Raw genomic sequence first — 20,833 nt, 5'->3', positions numbered from 1 at the left:
CTTGTAGATGGCGTTTGGTATCCGGACTAGGAGGGGATTGGTAATGGAATGATGTATTAATAGTGTCATGCCCATGTTTGGCTACACCACTAGGCAATGGGAATGGGTTTGGAGAGGGCATGGAGGAGGCATCCTCATGGCCCCCCCAAAATTAGGGGTAATGAGAGGGGGATGGGAAGGAATGAAGGGTAATTACTTATTTACCCTTTACTTATAAATTTTATCAATTTAAATAATTATGTGTAATAATTAACATGAATTAATTAATCTAAATATTTAATTATTGTAATTAAAGATAATAATAATTAATGTGAATTATTTTAAACTAAATATGGGAGGATTACTTATTCTTTGTGGGTTAAAAGACAAAATTACCCCAATATTAATAAATAATAGTTGTGAATGTTTGGATGTTTAACATAATAAATAATAATTATAATATTATTATTATTAAAATAATAATTAAAATGAAATGATAATAAATAATAGTTAAAACAATAATCTAATTAAATAAATAATTTTATTTATTATTAAAATGAAAAATTTTAATTTAAATATTTAATTATAATATAAATAATAATACTCAAAATACTTTATAATTTAAAATCAATTATTATTTAACCTAACATATATTATTTTTTAATTCATCAAAGGTATAAAAATCATTTTAATTATTTTTTTTTTTTTTACTTTTCTCATTCCCAATGCATTATCCTCTCAATCCTTTACAACCAAACATAGTTTTCATTCCATACATTTTCCATTCCTCCGCATTTTCATTCCTCCTTCAATCTTCTCTCCATTCCTTGCAACCAAACGCCCCCGTAATCATGTAAATATTAAATGGCTAATATACAATATTATCGGGTCAGGGATCCTAGCAAGGTGGGGAGAATGCCATCCCCACTCAGGCCCCATTTCATGAAACGACAGGTTGGCTCATGTCCCTGCCTCCGTGAGGGGAAAATTAAGGTGATCCTTACCCTTGTCGGGTTGAGTCCCTGCGGGGTTAGGAATTCCTTATTCTTTTACCACCCCTTGTTCTACCTTCCATATGAGAGTTAACCACATATTATCACTTGCCTATTGCGTGTGACCTATTGCAGCGATGATTAAGATTTTTTTTATTTCGATCAATAAAATTTTTAAAATGGTTTTAACCACTGGTCAATTATGTGGACTACCATAACATCTTACATGGCAATGAGCCCCAATGATAAAATAATTATTTATTAAAAAAATGCTTTTAAAACTTAGGAGCTACATTGCTAATATTAACAATAGGGTGTGAAAAACTAGTATGCCCTACAAAGTACAAAGCCAATTTTAGTTATTATTTAATAATAAAATAGTTTTATTTTGTTGCATGGATAATTATGGACATTGTATTCTTTATATTTAATGATATATTATTATGGGCTTGTATTGTATAGATTTCAAATTAATGATAGAGATCATTAAAGTGAGATATGATTATCTATGCTTCTTGCAATCCAAAATAGTTCACAACTATGAAATAAAATATGATTTTGTATTCATTATTAGTTATCACATGTTGTACTATTATATGTGATAGAGTGGAGACTTTTAGTAATATTGTGAGTATTTGTCATTGACAAATATTGAACTGGACCATACAGAACTCTTAGACTAAACACTGTCATAGAACAAAAGAGTTATTTTATTACAAAAAAACCTTATTACTAGAGGATGTTATTAAATCTTATGTATAAATTAAATTACTTTGATAGTGTCAATTAGTGATGCTAATTGCAGGCTATATACGTCAGGTTATATAATAAATACATGAAGGTTTGTAGTTATTTAATATGGGATCTATACTCCTATTGTAGGAGAAAATATTCTATATTGTGTTTCTTATGTGTTGGATAAAAATCTGGCCGGTTAATTTTTTGAAAGTATTCTACTATATATAAATATATATTATTATACATGTTTTTAAAATTGTTTTATGTCCAATAGTATAAGGAAACAGACATATAAGTGGGGGTTAACAGTGCCATTGGATTTGGTAGTCTAATCATACTCACTTATATGGAATATTTATTGATAGAGGACCAATATGTAAAATATTATATTGGGGTCTCACATATGAATACTCTAATATTTGGATTAAATTGTAATTTGTTGATGGGCATGATTGTGATTATTAAAATTAGTATGAACTAATTTGCTAAAGATATAATGATCCCAAAATGGGTCCCACTCTACATATTTAAACTTTATCCGAATATATACTATGATTAGATCGATTTTTCTTAACCCTAATTTGATTAGATCGATTATTACTACACTACAAGAAAATCCTAAATCGACAAGGTAGAATTTGCACAGAAATAAGTTTAAAAACCGTGCCAAATCGACTTTGGCACCGAAAAATAATTGTACCTATAGAATGGTCACAAATACATTTTGCCACCGTCTTTTTATATCGTACCAAACTTTGTCACTGTTTTTGGCACAACTTTTTACTATTGTGCCAAACATTGTCATTGATTTTTGGTACGGACTTTGGTTCTTTATTTGCCACGATTTTTGCATGATTTTATTGATTCGGTATTTAACACCAATTTTAGCACGAATGTATATACTATACTTTTTTTTTCACGGTATTTGGTACAATTTTTACCACGATTTTTTTGTTACCGCTTTTTGCACACTTTTGTTTATTCTATGAAAAATATAATTTATATGAAATTAATTTTATTAAAATATATTATATATTTTATATTGATTTGAGGGAAAAATGAACAAAAATGTTACTAAAGTTACAAATTTACCGACAACTTTAAGAACACAATTTAACAAAATAGGTAGAAGTTGAATGAAATGAATAACAAAACATCCGATGAATTAATAATAGTTTTCTTGCTCACTTGTGCAGTGAGTTTTCTACTGGACTGTAAAGCAATTCCTCAATCCCAGGGTGGGGAGCTATGAGTTATAAGGCAAGCTTCTTCCTTACTGTCCAAAAACCATTGGATGCTCAATAACATCATGATAATCAAGGAGCTGCAAAAACAAACAATCAATACAAAATCATGGTCAGCACACCCTTCAAAACTCACCAATAACTTCACACTTCCCTACAGACCTCTTCCTGATCAACAAGCTCTGCAAAAACTCCATAAGTGTCCTTCCTGCCACAACACACAAACAACTATATATATATATATATATATATATGTATGTATCTTTCAACACAAAGCACATTTCAAAGTAGCAAAAGATCAAGAGACAAAGACTAATGCCACATTTACTTCTGAAGCTTATCAAGTACCGTTTCCAATATCTTATGATTTGGCAACTGAGTTCCATTCCTGAGCCATTACAAACACCTAAAAAAAGGCATTAAGAACAGCATAAACACCAGCCTTCATTTTAAATTCCTAACAAAAAATCAATGCAAAAGCTTATAAAAACTAAAACCTTGAACTCGGTCCTTAGGTTTTCTGCTCGGATGTTTCCTTCTCTCCTGCACAGAAGCAAACAAAACCTGAATAGGGCATAAATAAAAAGCTGACATTTTCGAAAATCATCCAAACCAGAGATGTGTGATGGTTCGTGGAAAGTTGTACATCCCAAATAGAAAAATTAAAATAAGTACCTAGTAATAAATTATCACTACTAGTTTGCAGAAAACTTGCCTATGGACTTCTAATATGCTTGTTATAGCAACATGTAGTTCAACCTTTATTTGATCTTCAACTCACAGAAGAAGCTTTAAGTGCGATGCTTCTGAGTACAAAAGAACCAAAGAAATCAGCAAAGTTAAAGGCATTTTACAAACAAAAACCAAATAGAATATAATGTATTCTTTTGCCAGACTAATATGGAGAGGGACCACTAGAGCCTTGAAGCTTCAAGGCTACTGTAGTCAATTGAAGGACATGCCAGATCCCTAACTTAGCGAAAAGGAAATTACTAGCAGAACCTTAGAATTACTGAAAGCATGAGATTCTGTTCTATATCAAATTGAACAGCAAATGTAATTTCGCCTACTTTGCCTCTCCAAGTTTGTTTTAAGCTCCATTTGATCAGCTTGGAACTCCTCGATGGTATTCTTGTAGTTCAGGAGGCGTTGATTAACATCCTCTTTGAACTTATCATGCACGATCCTCAGCTATAATCTAAGAAAAACACTATTGAAGTAGATATAATGCTCACTCTTTTATCAAGTTCTTTGATCTTCTCTGCATAGAAGTCAATTGCACCCACCTTTCACCACAAAGGGCGAGAAACCCAGTATGTCATACAAAACAATCATTAGTTTTAGATATACATAGGCAAGAGCCTACATCTTGAACAGAAATAGAATTAACACTAAAATGTTAAAAACAATAATGATGATGATGATTTCTTCGCATAGATCAAGCAAATTGAGTTTAGAGGAGGCAATACCATTCTAGTGGGTCACTTATCCGGATGTTTTTCAAATTTGATCTGATTATAGTCAAGCCAGTTTTAAAGCCGCTTCTTTCCTCTAATAAGCCTCGCAAATTTATTTGTATTATAAACTGCCTGTAGATAAGACCATGAATAAATATGGGCTGATATAATAGAAGCTCTAGCAAGACTAGCATCAAAAACAATGTGTAAGTGTAATGATTGCAAATGAACTAACCTCTTTAGTCCCACATCGGCTATGAGATGGACTCTTTGTGTGCATATAAGTGATGAGCATCCTTCACCACTAGGCCGGTCTTTTGGTGACACGCTCTCCTCACCACTTGTGTGCATAACAATGGTGCTTTTGTTGAGAGTCGATGTTGGGCACGACTCGTCAGGTTCGGTCAGGTGCGCTGGCCACAGAGGGTTCTGACCAGGGAGGGTTCTGACCAGGCTGGCTGGCTGCGCGCTGGAGTCTGAGTGAAGTGCCCTGAGTGAAGTATTGTTGGTTAGGCACCCAGATTAACCGGACTGACGAGGGCGTCAGTGTCTTGATCGGTGGGGTAATGTAATGATTGCAAATGAACTAACTCCTTTAGTCCCACATCGACTATGAGATGGACTCCTTGTGTGCATATAAGTGGTGAGCATCCTTCACCACTAGGCCTTTATTTTTAGGTGTTGTACAAGAAGGGATCCAAAAATATAGTAGTCGATGCTCTGTCTAGAAGACCCACAATCTCAGCAATTTCCATCATCTAGTCTGAATTGTGGGAGAAGATACAAAAGAGCTGCTCGGAGGATCCTGAATTAGCACTGCTAACAAAATCAATGTACAAGGCAACACTATCATTGGAGGTGGGCATTCGGGAGTAGAAGTAACAAAGAGGACAATTGGCAGTCATTTTTATTGGAAGGGATTGAAAAACGATGTGAAGACATTCGTGCGGCAATGTGAAGTGTGTCAAAGGAACAAGGCCGAAAATACTGCCCTTGCGGGACTGCTACAGCCATTACCCATTCCAGAAGGAATCTGGGAAGAATTGAGCATGGATTTCATCACAGGGTTGCTTAGCTCACAAGGGAAGGATACTATAATGGTTATTGTTGGCAGGCTCAGTAAATATGCACACTTCATAGCACTATCTCATCCCTACACTGCTTTGACAGTTGCTCAAATCTTTATGGATCACATATATATATTGCATGGGTTGCCAAAGTCCATTGTCAGTGATAGGGACCCAGTTTTTGTGAGTAATTTTCGGAAGGAGCGGTTTAAAATCCAGGGGGTTAAGTTGAATTATTCCACAGCCTATCACCCTCAATCGGATGGGCAAACAAAGATGATTAACAGGTGCCTAGAACAATATCTTCGTTGCATGACAGGAGATAAGCCGAAGGAGTGGGTTAAATGGCTTCCCTTGGCGGAATGGTGGTACAATACAAGTTATCATTCATCAATCCAGGGCACTCCTTATGAGATAGTTTATGGTTGAGGTCCCCCAATGCATTTGCCATATAAGGCATCCAGTTCTAAATTTGAATTATTATATCGAAGCTTGCTGGCGAGAGAGAATGTGCTTAAGACACTCAAGGAGAATTTGGTAAGGGCAAGGAATAGAATGAAGCAGCTAGCTGACAAAAACAGAACTGATAGGGAATTTCAAGTGAATGATTGGGTATACATCAAATTACAACCATATCGGCAAACTTCAGTGAATAAGAGTATTAACCAAAAGCTATTTTCCAAATACTTTGGGCCCTACCAGGTGATTGAGAAGGTTGGAAGGGTGGCTTATCAAGTCCAGTTACCTGCAGAAGCAAAAATACATAATGTTTTCCACATATCTCAATTGAAGAAAAAGATTGGAGAGCAATCTGTGACTGCAACTTGGCCTGAATGCTTGACAGGGAAAGGTGAAGATGTGAGAGCTCCTGTAGCAATCTTGGAGCGTCAATTGGTGAAGAGAGGTAACGGGGCTAGGGTTAAATTGCTAGTGTAGTGGTCTGATTCATCTAGGGAGGAGGCTACTTGGGAGTATTATGAAGCACTGCAGAAACAATTTCCAGACTTTTGTGCACTAAATCCTTGAGGACAAGGATGGTTTGAGGGGGAGATAGTTGATGCAGTCTATTAAATAAATCAGAAGTTAGTGGATGACATGGCGGGCAGGGCAGCAGTAAGAGTAAATGGAAGCTGAGTTGGCATCTGATGTGGCAAGCTGGAGATATAAAAGCCTAATGAACCTGGAAATTAGGGCAGAAAATCAGATCTAGAACTCTCATCTTCTTCTTTTTCTTTCTCTGTATGTTTCTCTGTATATCGGTGACGTGTTCTAGGGTTCTGAATCCCCAGGAGCCATCCTCGGATTCCTCTATTGTTGGTTGATCATTTTTACATTAGGGTTTTGGATCTTTGGATATTGTTTCCGGATCCCCCTTTTGTTGAATCTCAGTTGAACTGGTCTTGTTTCCTCTTGATTTGAAGTTGAATATGTTTGCAGTCCTGTCTTCTGTGAGTTTGTAGGTTGATAGGGTTGTGATTGAGAGTTGTTCGGGTGGAGGGACCGCACCATGCTCGACACCTTCGTGGCTGTGCCCCAGGGGACGGCCTAGGCAGGGATTAGCTCCTTCCTCTTCGATCCCCCGACATCGTCGGCAGTGGTGAGTGTTTGGAACTGTAAAGATGTGTTTCGATTGGAGATCCGGGGAGCGGTGAGGTTCCAGAGGGGGTTGGCGTGGGCTAGTAGTGTTGAGGATCCTGTCGGTGCCGGATCTATTCCATCCGTTTGGAGTATATTTTCTCTATAGGGTTGGAGGTGAAGGGGAGGAGGCGGCGGAGATGGCGAGAGCTCTATGCGGGCAAGCGCACAACATGGCGAGAATGCCCGGAGGGGTTGGGGTGGTGGCGGCGGAGGTGGCGAGCTGCGAGCCGCCCCGAGAAGGGATCCGCAATGGCAGCAACTCTACTGGGAGGATGATTTATGGTGCGTGAAGCGGTTGGCAGAGGACTGCGCTTTTAAGATTTGGGTTAGAGATGGAGTTTTAGGAAATAAAATTTGTTTTTTTTTTCAAATTTTAATTATATTAGTATTTTGGCACGATATTTGGCATAGTATAAATAAATAAATTATTATATTTATATTTTTGGTACTATATTTGGCTCGGTATTAATAAATTATCATATTTATATTTTTAGCACCGTATTTATTTAGGTAGAAATAAATTAATTTTTATATTTGCATTTTTGGCATCACATCTGGCACTGTATTAATATATTACTATATTTATATTTTTGACAATATATGAATAAACTAATTATCATATTTGTATTTTTGGCACTGCAATTGGCACGGTATTAATAAATTATTATATTTATATTTTTTACACGGTATAAATAAATAAATTATTATATTTATATTTTTGGCACCACATTTGGCACGGTATCAATATATTACTATATCTATATTTTTGGCACAGTATGAATAGATTAATTATTACATTTGTATTTTTAGCACTACATTTGACACGGTTTAATAAATTATTATATTTATATTTTTGGCACGATATTAATATATTACTATATTTATAATTTTTGGCACAATATAAATAAATTAATAATTATATTTGTATTTTTAGCACTACATTTGGCACGGTATTAATAAATTATTATATTTATATTTTTGGCATGGTATTTAATATGGTATAAATAAATAAATTATTATATTTGTATTTTTGGCACTGCATTTGGCACGGTATTAATATATTACTATATTTATATTTTTGGCATGGTATAAATAAAATAATTATTATTTTGTATTTTTGGCACCGCATTTTGCACGATATCAATATATTGCTATATTTATATTTTTGGCATGGTATTTGTATTTTTGGCACTGCATTTTGGCATGGTATTAATATATTGCTATATTTGTATTTTTGGCATGGTATTAATGTACTATTATATTTGTATTTTTTGTACGGTTTTTGACATGATATGAACATATTACTTAATTTATATTTTTGACACGGTATTTGACACAGTATTAATACATTACCATATTTATATCTTTTTGCATTGATTTGGCACGATCTTAATATATTATTATATTTTATTTTTAGTACGGAATTTGGCACGGTAGTAATACATTTATATTTTTGGCACAGTATTAATATACTATTATATTTGTATTTTGGCACGATATTAATATATATTATTATATTTAAGTTAATAAATTATGTAAAATTATTAAATTTATATATTTGGTACGAAATTAAAAATATATTTTTTAAAAATTTTTATATTTTTAAAAAAATTATATATTTGACACAGTTTGTTAGTTCCATGTCAAATATTGTGACAAATTTGTCATGATTATTTTTTTTTTTGAGCTAATTTTTTTTGTGATGATTTAAGATTTTTATTGTAGTGCTAATAGGGTGTTCATGAAAATTTAAAACTCAGCAATGTTTTTTATTAGTTTTTTACTGCTATTGATTGCTTACTTGCAAAGTAAAAAAACAAATATATTGAGTTATTAACTTTGTATATGAAAGAAAAAATAGTGTGAATCAAAAGCTGTCTCCCTCCGTTGCTTGTTATCAAATAATCAGATTGATGAGAACAATCAAAACAAACAATTTCATCAAGGCCTTCTTAGAGACAACCCAAATTATCAATAACCAGGAATCTATTCTCATTGAAAGGATGATAGATATCTCGATTGTTTGTTATCAATGACCAGATTGATAAGAAGCAAGTTTTTCCATCAAGGCCTTTTCAGAGACGACCCAAGTCATCGCCATATGGAGCTATATAATCACATCTCCCCCACACAGAAAAGCCCTACAATAAATTGTTTTGAATGCCAACCGATAGCTAAGAAAAGTAAAGAAAACAAAAACGAATAAGTTTCTTTGCTAGACTAACAACGAGGCGTCTTTATGCATTGTATTCTCTTCATTGGATTCTAATGTTTATAGACTACAGAACTCCTTTACCAAGTCAAACAAATTAAAGCCAGTAGTTATCAAACAGCAATGAGCCATTCAAACCATCATAAAAAGAAGCTTTGTTTTTGCAACTGGCTTCTGATTTTAAAGTCGTGCAAACATGCCTCTCAAGTTCCTCAATCTCCTCCTCTTCTTCCTCCTCCTCCACCACCACCACCACCACCAGACATCTGCCGACGTCGGTACCGCAGCATATTATGGCCCACCATATCTTCGTAAGCAGTCTCAAAACCTTCTCGGAATATCTCTCATCTTATATCTCATTGTTTCTGAATCATTCTCAGTTGTACATTAACATCCACAGCAACAGTTTGTTATGGTGATGATCCAAGTCAATTTCCAGCAGATAACATTTTTGCTGCTGCTGGGGATGGAATTTGGGACAATGGAGCATGCTGTGGGAGGCAGTATTTGGTGAGATGTCTCAGTTCATCCCCAGAATCATGCATTGCTGATCAAACCATTCGAGTTGAAGTCATAAACCAGGCATCAATGTTGGACTCTAATCCTTCACTGAATGGCACCACCATGACCCTCTCAGACGCTGCATTTCTGCAAATTGCCAATAAATCTTCTCCAGTTATCAATATTGAATTCACACAGTAAGTTTGAAACTCAGTGTTTAATTTGCTCTATGTTTGAATTAAATCAGCAATGTTTTACAGAACTCCTTTCTATCTTTTTCTCCCACAGGATCTGATTGAAGATGCAATTGAGTCAAATTTATTGTATTTTTTTATGGAATAAGTCAAAGTGGATGGAATCAGTTATAATAAGATTGTAAAGAGATTATCCTTTTGGCTGCTTGAATTTTATAATATATATTTGTGTTATTGTATAGAGTTGAAGGCAAATTGATATTATTCATTTCAAGTTTGGTTCTCAACTAGACTTGGTCTAAAGTTACTAATATGTTTAGATGTGCAAATCCATAAATCTCTGTACGGTGATAATGATATGACAATGACATTTTCATGTGAAAGCCGGGCTACATTTCAAACGAATAATGACACATTATCCGACTTCCGAGCACATACTTGAGCAGGATTTTTAAAAGCCGCCTAACAAAGGACATGGTCCCAACTCTGACAGAGACCAAAACAGAATTCCACGTTATACATGGAAAAACTGTTTTGGAGCCTCTCGTTATCCTTTTCTTTAGGTATTGTGCTTAAACCACGTTCGGTTGTGACCAAAACGAAATTGATTTACTCAATTTAATTTTATTCAAAATTGTATTTTAGTAAGTTTGATTTTAGGGGAACAAAAAAGAATCTTCAAATTTTTTTCTCACTTTTTCAAACACATATCTTATAGCATACTTATTACTTAATCATATGAAATTGCATTTTAACACCTTTGATATATATATATATATATTATTCCATTTCCTCCATTGAGCTCACTAGGTTGGGTGAGCTTGCGGAGACTAGCACTGTCAAATGAGAGCTCACCCTACCTGCCCATGAATTGTGGTGGCACAATTGGGTTGAGCTTAGCTGGTTCATAATAAAAAATAGTACGACTAGATCACAATAAATCATGAATTAAATAAACTTTGGTGAACTACACGCGTGACTCGTCATGGTGATCGTGTGGGCTAGAATGACTAGGACAAAGCCAGCCACAGGCATGATCCACTGGGCAATCGTGGCTGAGCTCGCTAAGGCAATGGCATGCCATGAATGTGCTATGTTGGGCACACTATAATTAAGTGAGCTCACATCATAGCTCCTTGTGGTGACAGAGCTTACCTGACCACAACGAGTCATGTGTGTGACTTGTTGATGCTAAGGCAAACTTGGTCAGCCTCTAAGAGTTTGCTGGGCCACATGGCAAGGGTAAGCTCTCTGAAGTGCATGCACAAGCTTGCTTCGGTTAGTGTGCTTGTGAGACAAATAGAAGGTAAAAAAGAGATAAAAAATAAAAATAAAAATAAAAATAGAATAAAATTGAAATGAAATTAAAATAATAAAAAAATAACACTATTTGTAAATATGTAGATGATTTGGGATACTTGAAGAACTCTTTGGGTTTTTGGATCATGTGAAATTTGGTTAAGAAGTTACGATATATAATTTTTTTTCCTGATTTTCTTAAACTTTAAAATTATTGTTATCTAACTATATTGCGAAATTTTGTGTTTTACTTTAAAAGTGAAAATATTTTATTTATTTCATTTTATTCTTTATATATATATATATATATATATATATATATATATATATATCAGGTAAACGATTTAGATAAGGATTATGGTATGCTATACACGCACTAACATCATGATCTTACTTGTAGATAATTTAACATTATGTTCAGCTAGATGAAAAATGTGAGAACAAGAAATTTTTTATTGTCAAATAGTTAGTTGAAGGAAAAATTCATATAAATAAAGTAATTATATTTTGACTTAATTAATATTAATAAAATTAAACATTTTAAAATTTATTTTTCAGAATTATAATACATATTTATAAATATAAATACATTTCTTATTTTAATTGAATATTTATTTAAATAATTATTTAAAAAATAAAAAAATTATAAAATGTTTGACAGGAAAATAATGCTCATCTATAAGCAAATATGATGTAATTGAAATACATATATAAATAGGGTCAGTCTTCCATAGACGTTTGTAAATAAAAGTTTTATGGGCATCCGTATTTCAGCTGTTGAATTCAAATCTAATCGTTACACATAAATAATATACTGAACAGTATTATTAATATTACTATGAACAGTGCTGAGTGTGATGCATAATACAAAGTGGGATGTACAGTTCTCACATCACAACTATTCAATCACCATACAATTATCCTTCACGGCTATCCAACCCGAATTACACACATCCTAAATTATTTTTTTTTAAAACCAACGAACCCACCTTGCTCCTATTGTCTGTTCTCTTTTCATCCTTATCTCTGTCTCTCTTCTTTTTCTCTCTTTCTTATCATTTTGTGTGGACACTTTGCGAATGTCTGTAGAAAACGTATTGCGATATATATATATAACCACATAAATTCTGTTAGATACAATCATATATCATTCTCTCATGGAAAGAAGATGTTATATTTCAAGCTTGTATTCTCTATGATCAGCAAGGTCAAGTTGAATATTTAAATGAGATAGAAGTTCTAAATGAAAGAAAGATCAAATATGAAAAGTCTCTGTAACTTGATTCAAAGATGCTTATAAACTAGAACATCATGAGGCCTCCAAGTTGTAAGAAAATGACAACTTAATTAAACTTGCATCTTCCAGCAATGAGGTCATGCTAAAAATCAATACCTTAAAGCTTGTATAGTGTATCGCTGAGAGAATTCTATTAAGTGGAAGCAAAGTCAAATATGAAAAATCCCTACGCTAATAATTCTTGTATACTTATATCACTATGAAAGTGAGACCCTCCATGTTAAAAAGGAAATGTTACAATATGTTTTTTTTTAATAAAGTGAATAAACCACAAATTTATTAAAATAAGAAGAGTACTGATGAGTGCTTGTATGTTAAAAATGCGAAGTGTTCTTTCCTTACGTTTGAGCATTACTTTTATTAGGTTTAAGCACTAATACATGTGTATTTGTGTTCTTTTGCGCATGTAGGGTTGTCAAGCTAAGTATTAAGAAAAAAAGTCAAAAGTAGATCATGAATGCACTATTTGGTGGAATCTTGGAAGGAACAAACGCGAAGACACAAGTGGGGCTCTAAGATATGTGAATGTGTGCCAACCTCCATGTATTCAAGTAATTACAATGAGTTGGAGAGGCACGAATGCAGTCATATTTACGTATCCCAACTTGTGCAATGATCGCAAGATCTTCACCAATGAACCCGTTTATTAAAAAAACGACGCGATCTACGGCATAAACATGTGATTGTTTATGTTGCCTCGATGAAGAGTGGATTCGAGAGTGTTTTGGCGGGGAGGGGGGTACTGTAGCAGGTTAATGCAGTAAATCAATGTAGCAATTTACTGTAATAGTTACTGTTCACAGACGGTCAAAAATCTGAATTTCAGAGAATCCACACGGGCGTGTGGAAATTCCCCACGCTCGTGTGGAAATTCCACAGGGGCGTGTGGAACATCCAAATGACCATGTAGATGCCCTATTCCAGCCTATTTAAAGCCGTTTTTCAGCCCGATTTCAGCATTCTTTTTCCAATCTTTTCTCCAACATTTGAGAGGCCAATGGCTAGGGTTTAGAGAGGCTTTGACAAGGCTTTTGGAGTGGTTCTATGGCTTTGACACCGGGTTTCTCTTGGAAGATAGTTATTGGGGGAGTTTTAATCGGCACCGATCCGACGAGGTATGCCCTAGGCTTGACAAGGGACCATTGGAGAGGACGAGACCACTCCACAATACCATCGACACAAATACTGAGGGGGTTTTACTATGGATTGCATGTTTTTATTTTTGATTTCATTATTGATTGTATCTTGCTCCATGGAGAGCTAAAACCCCTAGTGGGTACTTGGATTTTGTAAATCCTAGGATGCTTTTTTGTTTCATTGCCCTTTTATCATGCTTTCCTTAATTGATGTTTCTAATTAAGTTCTAATCTTGAATGCTTGCTGAATGAGTTCTCCCTTAGAGTGACACTAGGGTTGAGAGACCGTCTTGGTAACTTTTGTGGATGAGTGACACACTATGAGGGTTAGACAAAGCAAGGTTAGAGAGGGTCGAGAGGGTGAGTCGAGAGGTAGCGGAGCGTCCCCTTTTCCTTCCGATGTGATTTATCCTACCTCCATGTTCCAAGAGTTCTTTGCGATCATAGTAGAGTGAATGGGTTAAGGGATGCCCTCCGCTGGGGCTTTTGCACAGGCAACGGAGTGAAGCGTTGAAATGACTATAGCACCTATGGCTTAATTGTGAGTAGGGGTCTTTCGCCTTGACCAAAGGGTTAGATCTATACATTGGAATAGGGTTTATCACTTGGAATCCCTAGAGTGTCTTGTAACTCTACACAGTGTGAGGTGTTGAGATTGATCAATTTCTCCATCGGGACATAGTGTAGAGTTAGTAACGGTTGACTTTAAGTTTAGGACCGTGTGTTTAAGGATTTTCACGACTCATTAATCGTCAATTAGGAGACATAATAGTTGGTCTTGCACTTGAAACATTAGTCATAGGGGGAGCATTGTCCGAGTGCCCCACTTTAATCGATTGCCTTTTCTCTCATTTTATCGTGCCTCTCTTTCTTATTTCTTTTAGTCTTTTCATATCAATCATATTCACACCATTATTGATTCATTCTCATCCTAGTTAAATAGCAATCATTGTGTTTCTATTCACTATTCCATATGGATACGATACCCACTCACTTGGGATTTATTACTTCGATAAACCCATGCACTTGCGATTCACATACAAGGGGCGTTGTCAAGTACAGAGAAATACAGCGGTCTGAGACAACAAGAAGAACTAGAAATAAAAATGGTATGAAATCCTCACCAGAGATGAGGAGAGCAATGAACAGAACAATAAAAAAGTAGAGAGGGACAACAAGAGTAAGGTAATAGGCTGGATCGGCGAAGGCTACCATCTGGAGACATAGGCCTGCCCAGTAGCAAATAGAGAAGAACTACTCTGGATCAGTAATGTGCGCCGAATCGCCAATATGATCTGTATGTCTGGTGCTTAGGGTGTTGAGGGAGCGCTTGATTCTCTGGGAGACCTCTTGAAGTTTCATGCTGATGAGACCCGATATATGTTGAAAGCCAAGAAAGCAGCATATTAGCAGACTTATAAATTATAGATAAGACAGGTGAACAATTATAATTAAAGATGCGATTGTTTCTTTCCACCAAATAGTCTAGATGATGGCTCTAGAATAAAGATTCCACATGTTCCTAAAAGAAGAAGTTAAAGTGGGGATCCAATTGGACCAGATATTGGAAACTGAGGGTGGAGAGGAATCAATATCAAGGATTTGTTTGAAAAAAGACCAAATACGCTCCGAGAATTTACACTCCAGGAAGAGGTGTTCCACTGTTTCTGAGTTATTGTGACATAGAATGCATGTGTCAGTGGCATTTGGATTGCAGCCTTTTTTTGAATAAATTTTTAAGAGTAAGAATTTTGTTTTCCCTGACCAGCCAACAGAATAAAGTTACTTTGCTTGGAGATTTGAGTTTCCAAAAATGAGAATATAGCTAACTGCAAAGTCCTCCATCGATTAAGAAATTGTAGAGTGATTTAACCAGTGAAAATACGATTTTTCTCAAGAGGCCAAGAATATGTGTTCTCTTGGTAATTAATGCATGATCGAAAAGAAGGTAGAATGGTGTTAATCCCTGCCCAGAAGAAGGATTTATTTCTTGGTGGATTTTGAAATAATAATCTAGTAAACTCACTATTAGAATAGTTTGCATTGATAATCTTGGACCAACAGGAATTCGATATAGTAGTGATCTTCCACCACCATTTTCCAAGTAAAGCTTTGTTGAATTCCTGAAGATCAAGAATACCCCAACCACCCATATTACGGGGACGACAAATCCTTTTCCATGCAAGCAATCTGATACCCTTTGGTCCAAGATCTGGCCCCTTCCACAAAAAATCACTCATGATCTTATCAATCTTATGAATGACACAAGCTGGCAGTTTGAATATTGACATCCAGTAAACTAGAAGGGTCGAAAGAACGGAGTTAATAAGGGTTAGACGTCCCCCCAGTGAAAGATACATAGTTTTCCAGGGAGAGAGTCTGGATCGGACATAATCAATAAGCTTTGTCTAATCATTTTGTCTGGGGCGTCTTCCCGAAGGGGTACCCCCAAGTATGTGATAGGAAGACAATCCCTTTTGCTGTTAAGAATTCTTGCCGAGGAAAGATGTGGTTGAAAACCATAATCTGTGGAAAACAAACAACTCTTTGTTAATTAATTGAAAGACTAGAGCAACCTTCAAAGAGATAAAGTATTAATTCGATGATTTGGAGATCTTCGTGTCCTCCAGCAGAGAAAATGATTAGATCGTCTGCATATTGCAAATGACAAATGCTAATCGATTGATTGAGTTGAACTCCAATTAGCACTTTGGAATTTATAGCATGATTGACATAGCACTGAGTGTACCTGCTGCTAAAGAAAAAAGAAGAGGTGAAAGAGGATCACCTTGTCTTAAGCCCCTTTTGCAGCGGATATATCCTTGGGGAGTTCCATTAACGAGAATTTGTGTTTTTGCAATTTTGAGAATGGTATGTATCTAATTAATCCAATGATTGCCAAAGCCTCTAGCTGCTAGAATCTCAAGGAGAAAATTCTAGTCTAGTGACTCAAAGGCTTTTGCAAAATCAACTTTAAATGCAAAATCGAGGAGTTTCTTTTTTTGAATATTAAAAATCACTTCCTGGGCAGCAATAATGTTATCTACAATGCATCTGCCCTTAATGAATCCATATTGAGAGTCATCGACTAGAAAATTAATCACTTGACTCAATCTAGAAGCGAGAATCTTGGAAATGATTTTGCAAGTAGAATTGATGAGATTGATAGGTCTAAATTCTGAGACCTTAATTGGAGCTCTTGTTTTAGCAATAAGAGCGATGTGAACCCAATTAAGGCGTTCATAGTTGATTGAACCATTATAGAAATCACCACAAAGTTTAATATGATCCTCCTTGATGATGTTCGGCAATAATATTTTGTAAAGTATGCAAGTATAAATAATTTTTTGCAGAAATTTAAGTAAAAATGTCTAGTCTGGGGTAGGCGTGCTGATGTACTGTCCTAACTATGAATTGGCCTCTTTCATGCAAGGATTTTCAGCCTCACTCCACCGCCATAATATGCAAACCCAGGAAGGACAAACTCCTCACCTAGCAAGTTCAACGATGAAACTTTTTCCAGGTGCACCCATAAGATTCAAGCCAATAGCAAGAGATGAAAATGATGGAACCACTGGAAGATCAATGGACAGGTTCTCAAAGCTTTCAACCTGAAGAGAAATTTGATGATGAATAACTCCACTGCGGCTAGGGTTAAGAATGATGTATATATGAATATTCCAGCTTCTCCCTTAATAGATGAATTTTGATCCATTGCCACATCAACAGTCATAAAACAAGAAGTAGTAGAATTGTGAGGTTTAGGTTTTGTTGTGTGTGGATCATATACACAAATAAATGAGCAGATGCAAAGAATGGAGTGAAGTGGCGCGACAGCATCTGTCCTATTGGGGGAGCATCGGTTTGATAGGTTAGGGGTGCGAGGAAAACGCCCTCATGGTAGGATACAAGGGTAATTTGTATCTGTTTAGGGTTAGAATTTAGATATGTTTAGGATCCAAATAGGTTTAGGATCAAGATAGCTTTGTATCTGGATAAGCTTAGGTTTTACCAATAAATTCATGTAACCCTGATTGAAGTCGCATGTAATTGAGTCAAATTTATTGTATTTTTTTATGGAATAAGTCAAAGTGGATGGAATAAAATATAATAAGATTGTAAAGGGATTATCCTTTTGGCTGCTTGAATTTTATAATATATATTTGTGTTATTGTATAGAGTTGAAGGCAAATTGATATTATTAATTGCAAGTTTGTTCTCAACTAGACTTGGTCTAAAGTTACTAATATGTTTAGATGTGCAAATCCATAAATCTCTGTACGGTGATAATGATATGACAATGACATTTTCATGTGAAAGCCGGGCTACATTTCAAATGAATAATGACACATTATCCGACTTCTGAGCACATAATTGAGCAGGATTTTTAAAAGCTGGCTAACACAGCACATGGTCCCAACTGAAAGAGACCAAAACAGAATTCCACGTTATACATGGAAAAACTGGTTTGGAGCCTCCTTATCCTTTTCTTTAGGTATTGTGCTTAAACCACGTTTGGTTGTGACAAAAAAAAAATTAATTTACTCAATTTAATTTTATTTAAGACTGTATTTTAGTAACTTTGATTTTAAGGGAACAAAAAAGAATCTTCAACTTTTTATTTTTTATCACTTTTTCAAACACATATCTAATAGAATACTTAATTATATGATATTACATTTTTACCTCTTATATATATATATATATATATATATATATATTATTCCACTAGGTTGGGTGAGCTTGCCGAGACTAGCACTATCTCATGCGAGCTCACCCTACCTGTCCCTGATTTGTGGTGGCACAATTAGGTTGAGCATAGCCAGTTCATAACCAGGGCTAACACGATGAGGCCATAATAAATCATGACTTAAACAAACCTTGCGAAGCCATGGTGAACCACACACGTGACTCGTCATGGTGCTCGTGTGGGCCTAGATTGACTAGGTCAAAGCAAGCCACATGCATGATCCATTGGGCAATCCTAACTGAGCTCGCTTAGGAAATGGCATGCCATGAATGTGCTATGTTGGGCACACTATGATTAAGTGAGCTCACATCATAACTCTTTGTGGTTGACAGAGCTTATCTAACAACAACGAGTCATGTGCAGTGGCGGAACCAAAAACAAATTAAAGGGGGTGCTTATATAAAAAATTATAAATTTTTTTTTTTGAAGTTTTTTCAATTCAAAAAATATAATTAGATTAGTTGAACGACATATTTATGGTAGTTTGGCCGATCCAATTGTTACATAAAAAAACAATACATTTATAATTTTTTATACAAGACAAAATATAAAATTAAGGGGCCAAACAATAATTTTTTATAAATATTTTTTAAAGAGGATCATTCTTTTATGGATGTCCATAGATAAAAAAAAATCAATAGATGTTCATTATAAACAATTGGATCTCAATTTAACGGTTAACATTGATGAACAGTAGTTACTACAGTAACTAATGTTTATCTATGTCGTCCGTTGGATCATGATCTAACGGCTGATAATTGGACATCCATAGATTTCTTATCTATGGATGTCCATAGAAAATGTATTGTTTATATATATATATATATATTATATCCTAACTAATAAAAATCACGGATTTAACTGATAAATATTTGTAATTTTTTTTATTTTTTATTCTATATAAACTAATTTGTAATAAATGAAAGCTAAACATTATCTTTTTGGAAAAAAAATTCTTTTATATTATATAAACCAATTTATAAAACATCTAAATAATAAATATTAATTTTGTTCCAAACACAAAATGAAAATAAAAATTCAATGAATTATTTATATACATATATATAGAGAAAGAAAGAGTGAATGAGAAGAGAGAGGGGGTGCTTCCAATTTCCTACTCCTCCCTAAGTCCCTCTAATATACATATAAACATGTATATAATATTGATGAGAAATGCTATTTGAGCCGAACTCGCAGGCTGAATTCACAGGCCGAATGACGTGGTTGCCGATGTGGCAACCACGTCATCAATTTTCTCTCTCCTCTGTTTAAAAAAAAAACCACAAATTGAAGCCCTATGTTGAAACGAACTCCTCCTCATCTCGTCTTTGAAGCCGCCGTACTGAAAAAGAAGAGAGATGTGCGAAGAGGTTGCGGTGAGAGAACCCATGGACGCCACTCCCCTCACCGGCGACCTTCTTGGACAGAAGGACTCCTCATCTCGTCTTTGAAGCGTCGTTCCTCATCTTGTCTCCAAACCAAAGAAGAAGAGAGATGGGCGAAGAGGTTGCGGTGAGAGAACCCATGGACGCCATTCCCTCGCCGGCGAGCAGGCTATCTTCTATGCTTTCTGCCGATAGTATGCATATGGGTGTCCTTGCTGCGGAAGATCATGCTGCATCTAGTCGAAGCTCTTTCACTGTTTATTATAATCCAAGGCTCATCAGTCTCTCTTCTCTTTAATACCTTTGTTGGAATCCAGTAAACACATGTTGGTATCATTATGAGAGCCTTTGAGTTTAACTTTTAATTATCAATATTTATCAAAGGAACAACATGTACTTGTTAAGCATAATCACCACTTTAATCCTGAAATTTTCAGGAAAATTTAAGAACAGATCTCTGGAGAATGTTTTCCCTTTTATTATGTTTATGTTATTACATTGAATCACTACGAACAAATGTAAAGTTTCGCTCTTTGTTCTTAAGATATATGGGCACAATTATGGGTATTTGTGATTATGATCCTCTGAGATGACCAAATTCACAATGGCGTGATCTGTGGGTGAGTTTTTTTTTATGTGTATTTTGGAATCATTCTTATGCAGTGACATTTTCCGGTTAAACCTTGCGAATTTGCTCTTCCATATAAAGCTTAGCAATCAACTGTAGGCTCCTGTGGAATGAATCACTATCAGCTTGGCCTTCCTTCTCACAGTTATTTTGTACTGCCGGGCTTCAATTTGTGGTTTTTTTTTAAAAAACATAGGAGAGAGAAAATTGATGACGTGGTTGCCACATCGGCAACCACGTCATTCGGCCTGCGAGTTCGGCTCAAATAGCATTTCTCATCATGTGTGTGACTTGTTGATGCTAATTAATACAAACT

At 35.2% G+C, this 20,833-nt stretch overlaps 1 protein-coding gene and 2 long non-coding RNA genes across 6 annotated transcripts; 1 reads left to right on the top strand and 2 right to left on the bottom strand.

Annotated features, from left to right (window-relative positions):
- Positions 1–2,807: 2,807 nt before the first annotated feature.
- On the bottom strand, positions 2,808–3,498 carry LOC120262217. 2 transcript variants are annotated; one of them, XR_005536724.1, is made up of 4 exons: positions 3,451–3,498; positions 3,282–3,359; positions 3,116–3,181; positions 2,808–3,033 (listed from the first exon to the last, which is right to left on the bottom strand). It is a non-coding gene; the product is annotated as an uncharacterized LOC120262217 (long non-coding RNA). The 2 variants fall into 2 exon arrangements; XR_005536723.1 differs by having other exon boundaries at positions 3,302–3,359.
- A 175-nt stretch (positions 3,499–3,673) lies between these two features.
- On the bottom strand, positions 3,674–4,592 carry LOC120262219. The gene is made up of 3 exons (XR_005536725.1): positions 4,423–4,592; positions 4,024–4,239; positions 3,674–3,759 (listed from the first exon to the last, which is right to left on the bottom strand). It is a non-coding gene; the product is annotated as an uncharacterized LOC120262219 (long non-coding RNA).
- A 4,718-nt stretch (positions 4,593–9,310) lies between these two features.
- Positions 9,311–10,261, top strand: LOC120262075 (EG45-like domain containing protein). 3 transcript variants are annotated; one of them, XM_039270127.1, is made up of 3 exons: positions 9,311–9,638; positions 9,708–10,025; positions 10,117–10,261. In XM_039270127.1, the coding sequence occupies exons 1-3, from the start codon at positions 9,451–9,453 to the stop codon at positions 10,121–10,123; spliced, it is 513 nt and encodes a 170-aa protein (XP_039126061.1). In that variant the 5' UTR covers positions 9,311–9,450; the 3' UTR covers positions 10,124–10,261. The 3 variants fall into 3 exon arrangements, with proteins under 3 accessions (XP_039126061.1, XP_039126063.1, XP_039126062.1); XM_039270129.1 differs by having other exon boundaries at positions 9,315–9,638; positions 9,770–10,025; XM_039270128.1 differs by having other exon boundaries at positions 9,328–9,638; positions 9,728–10,025.
- The last annotated feature ends 10,572 nt before the right edge of the window (positions 10,262–20,833 follow it).

Source organism: Dioscorea cayenensis, chromosome 5 (genome assembly GCF_009730915.1).
Source record: "Dioscorea cayenensis subsp. rotundata cultivar TDr96_F1 chromosome 5, TDr96_F1_v2_PseudoChromosome.rev07_lg8_w22 25.fasta, whole genome shotgun sequence".
Classification (NCBI taxonomy): domain Eukaryota; kingdom Viridiplantae; phylum Streptophyta; class Magnoliopsida; order Dioscoreales; family Dioscoreaceae; genus Dioscorea; species Dioscorea cayenensis.
The sequence above is the reverse complement of the archived record's forward strand: the minus strand, read 5'-3'. Positions and strand labels throughout refer to the sequence as shown.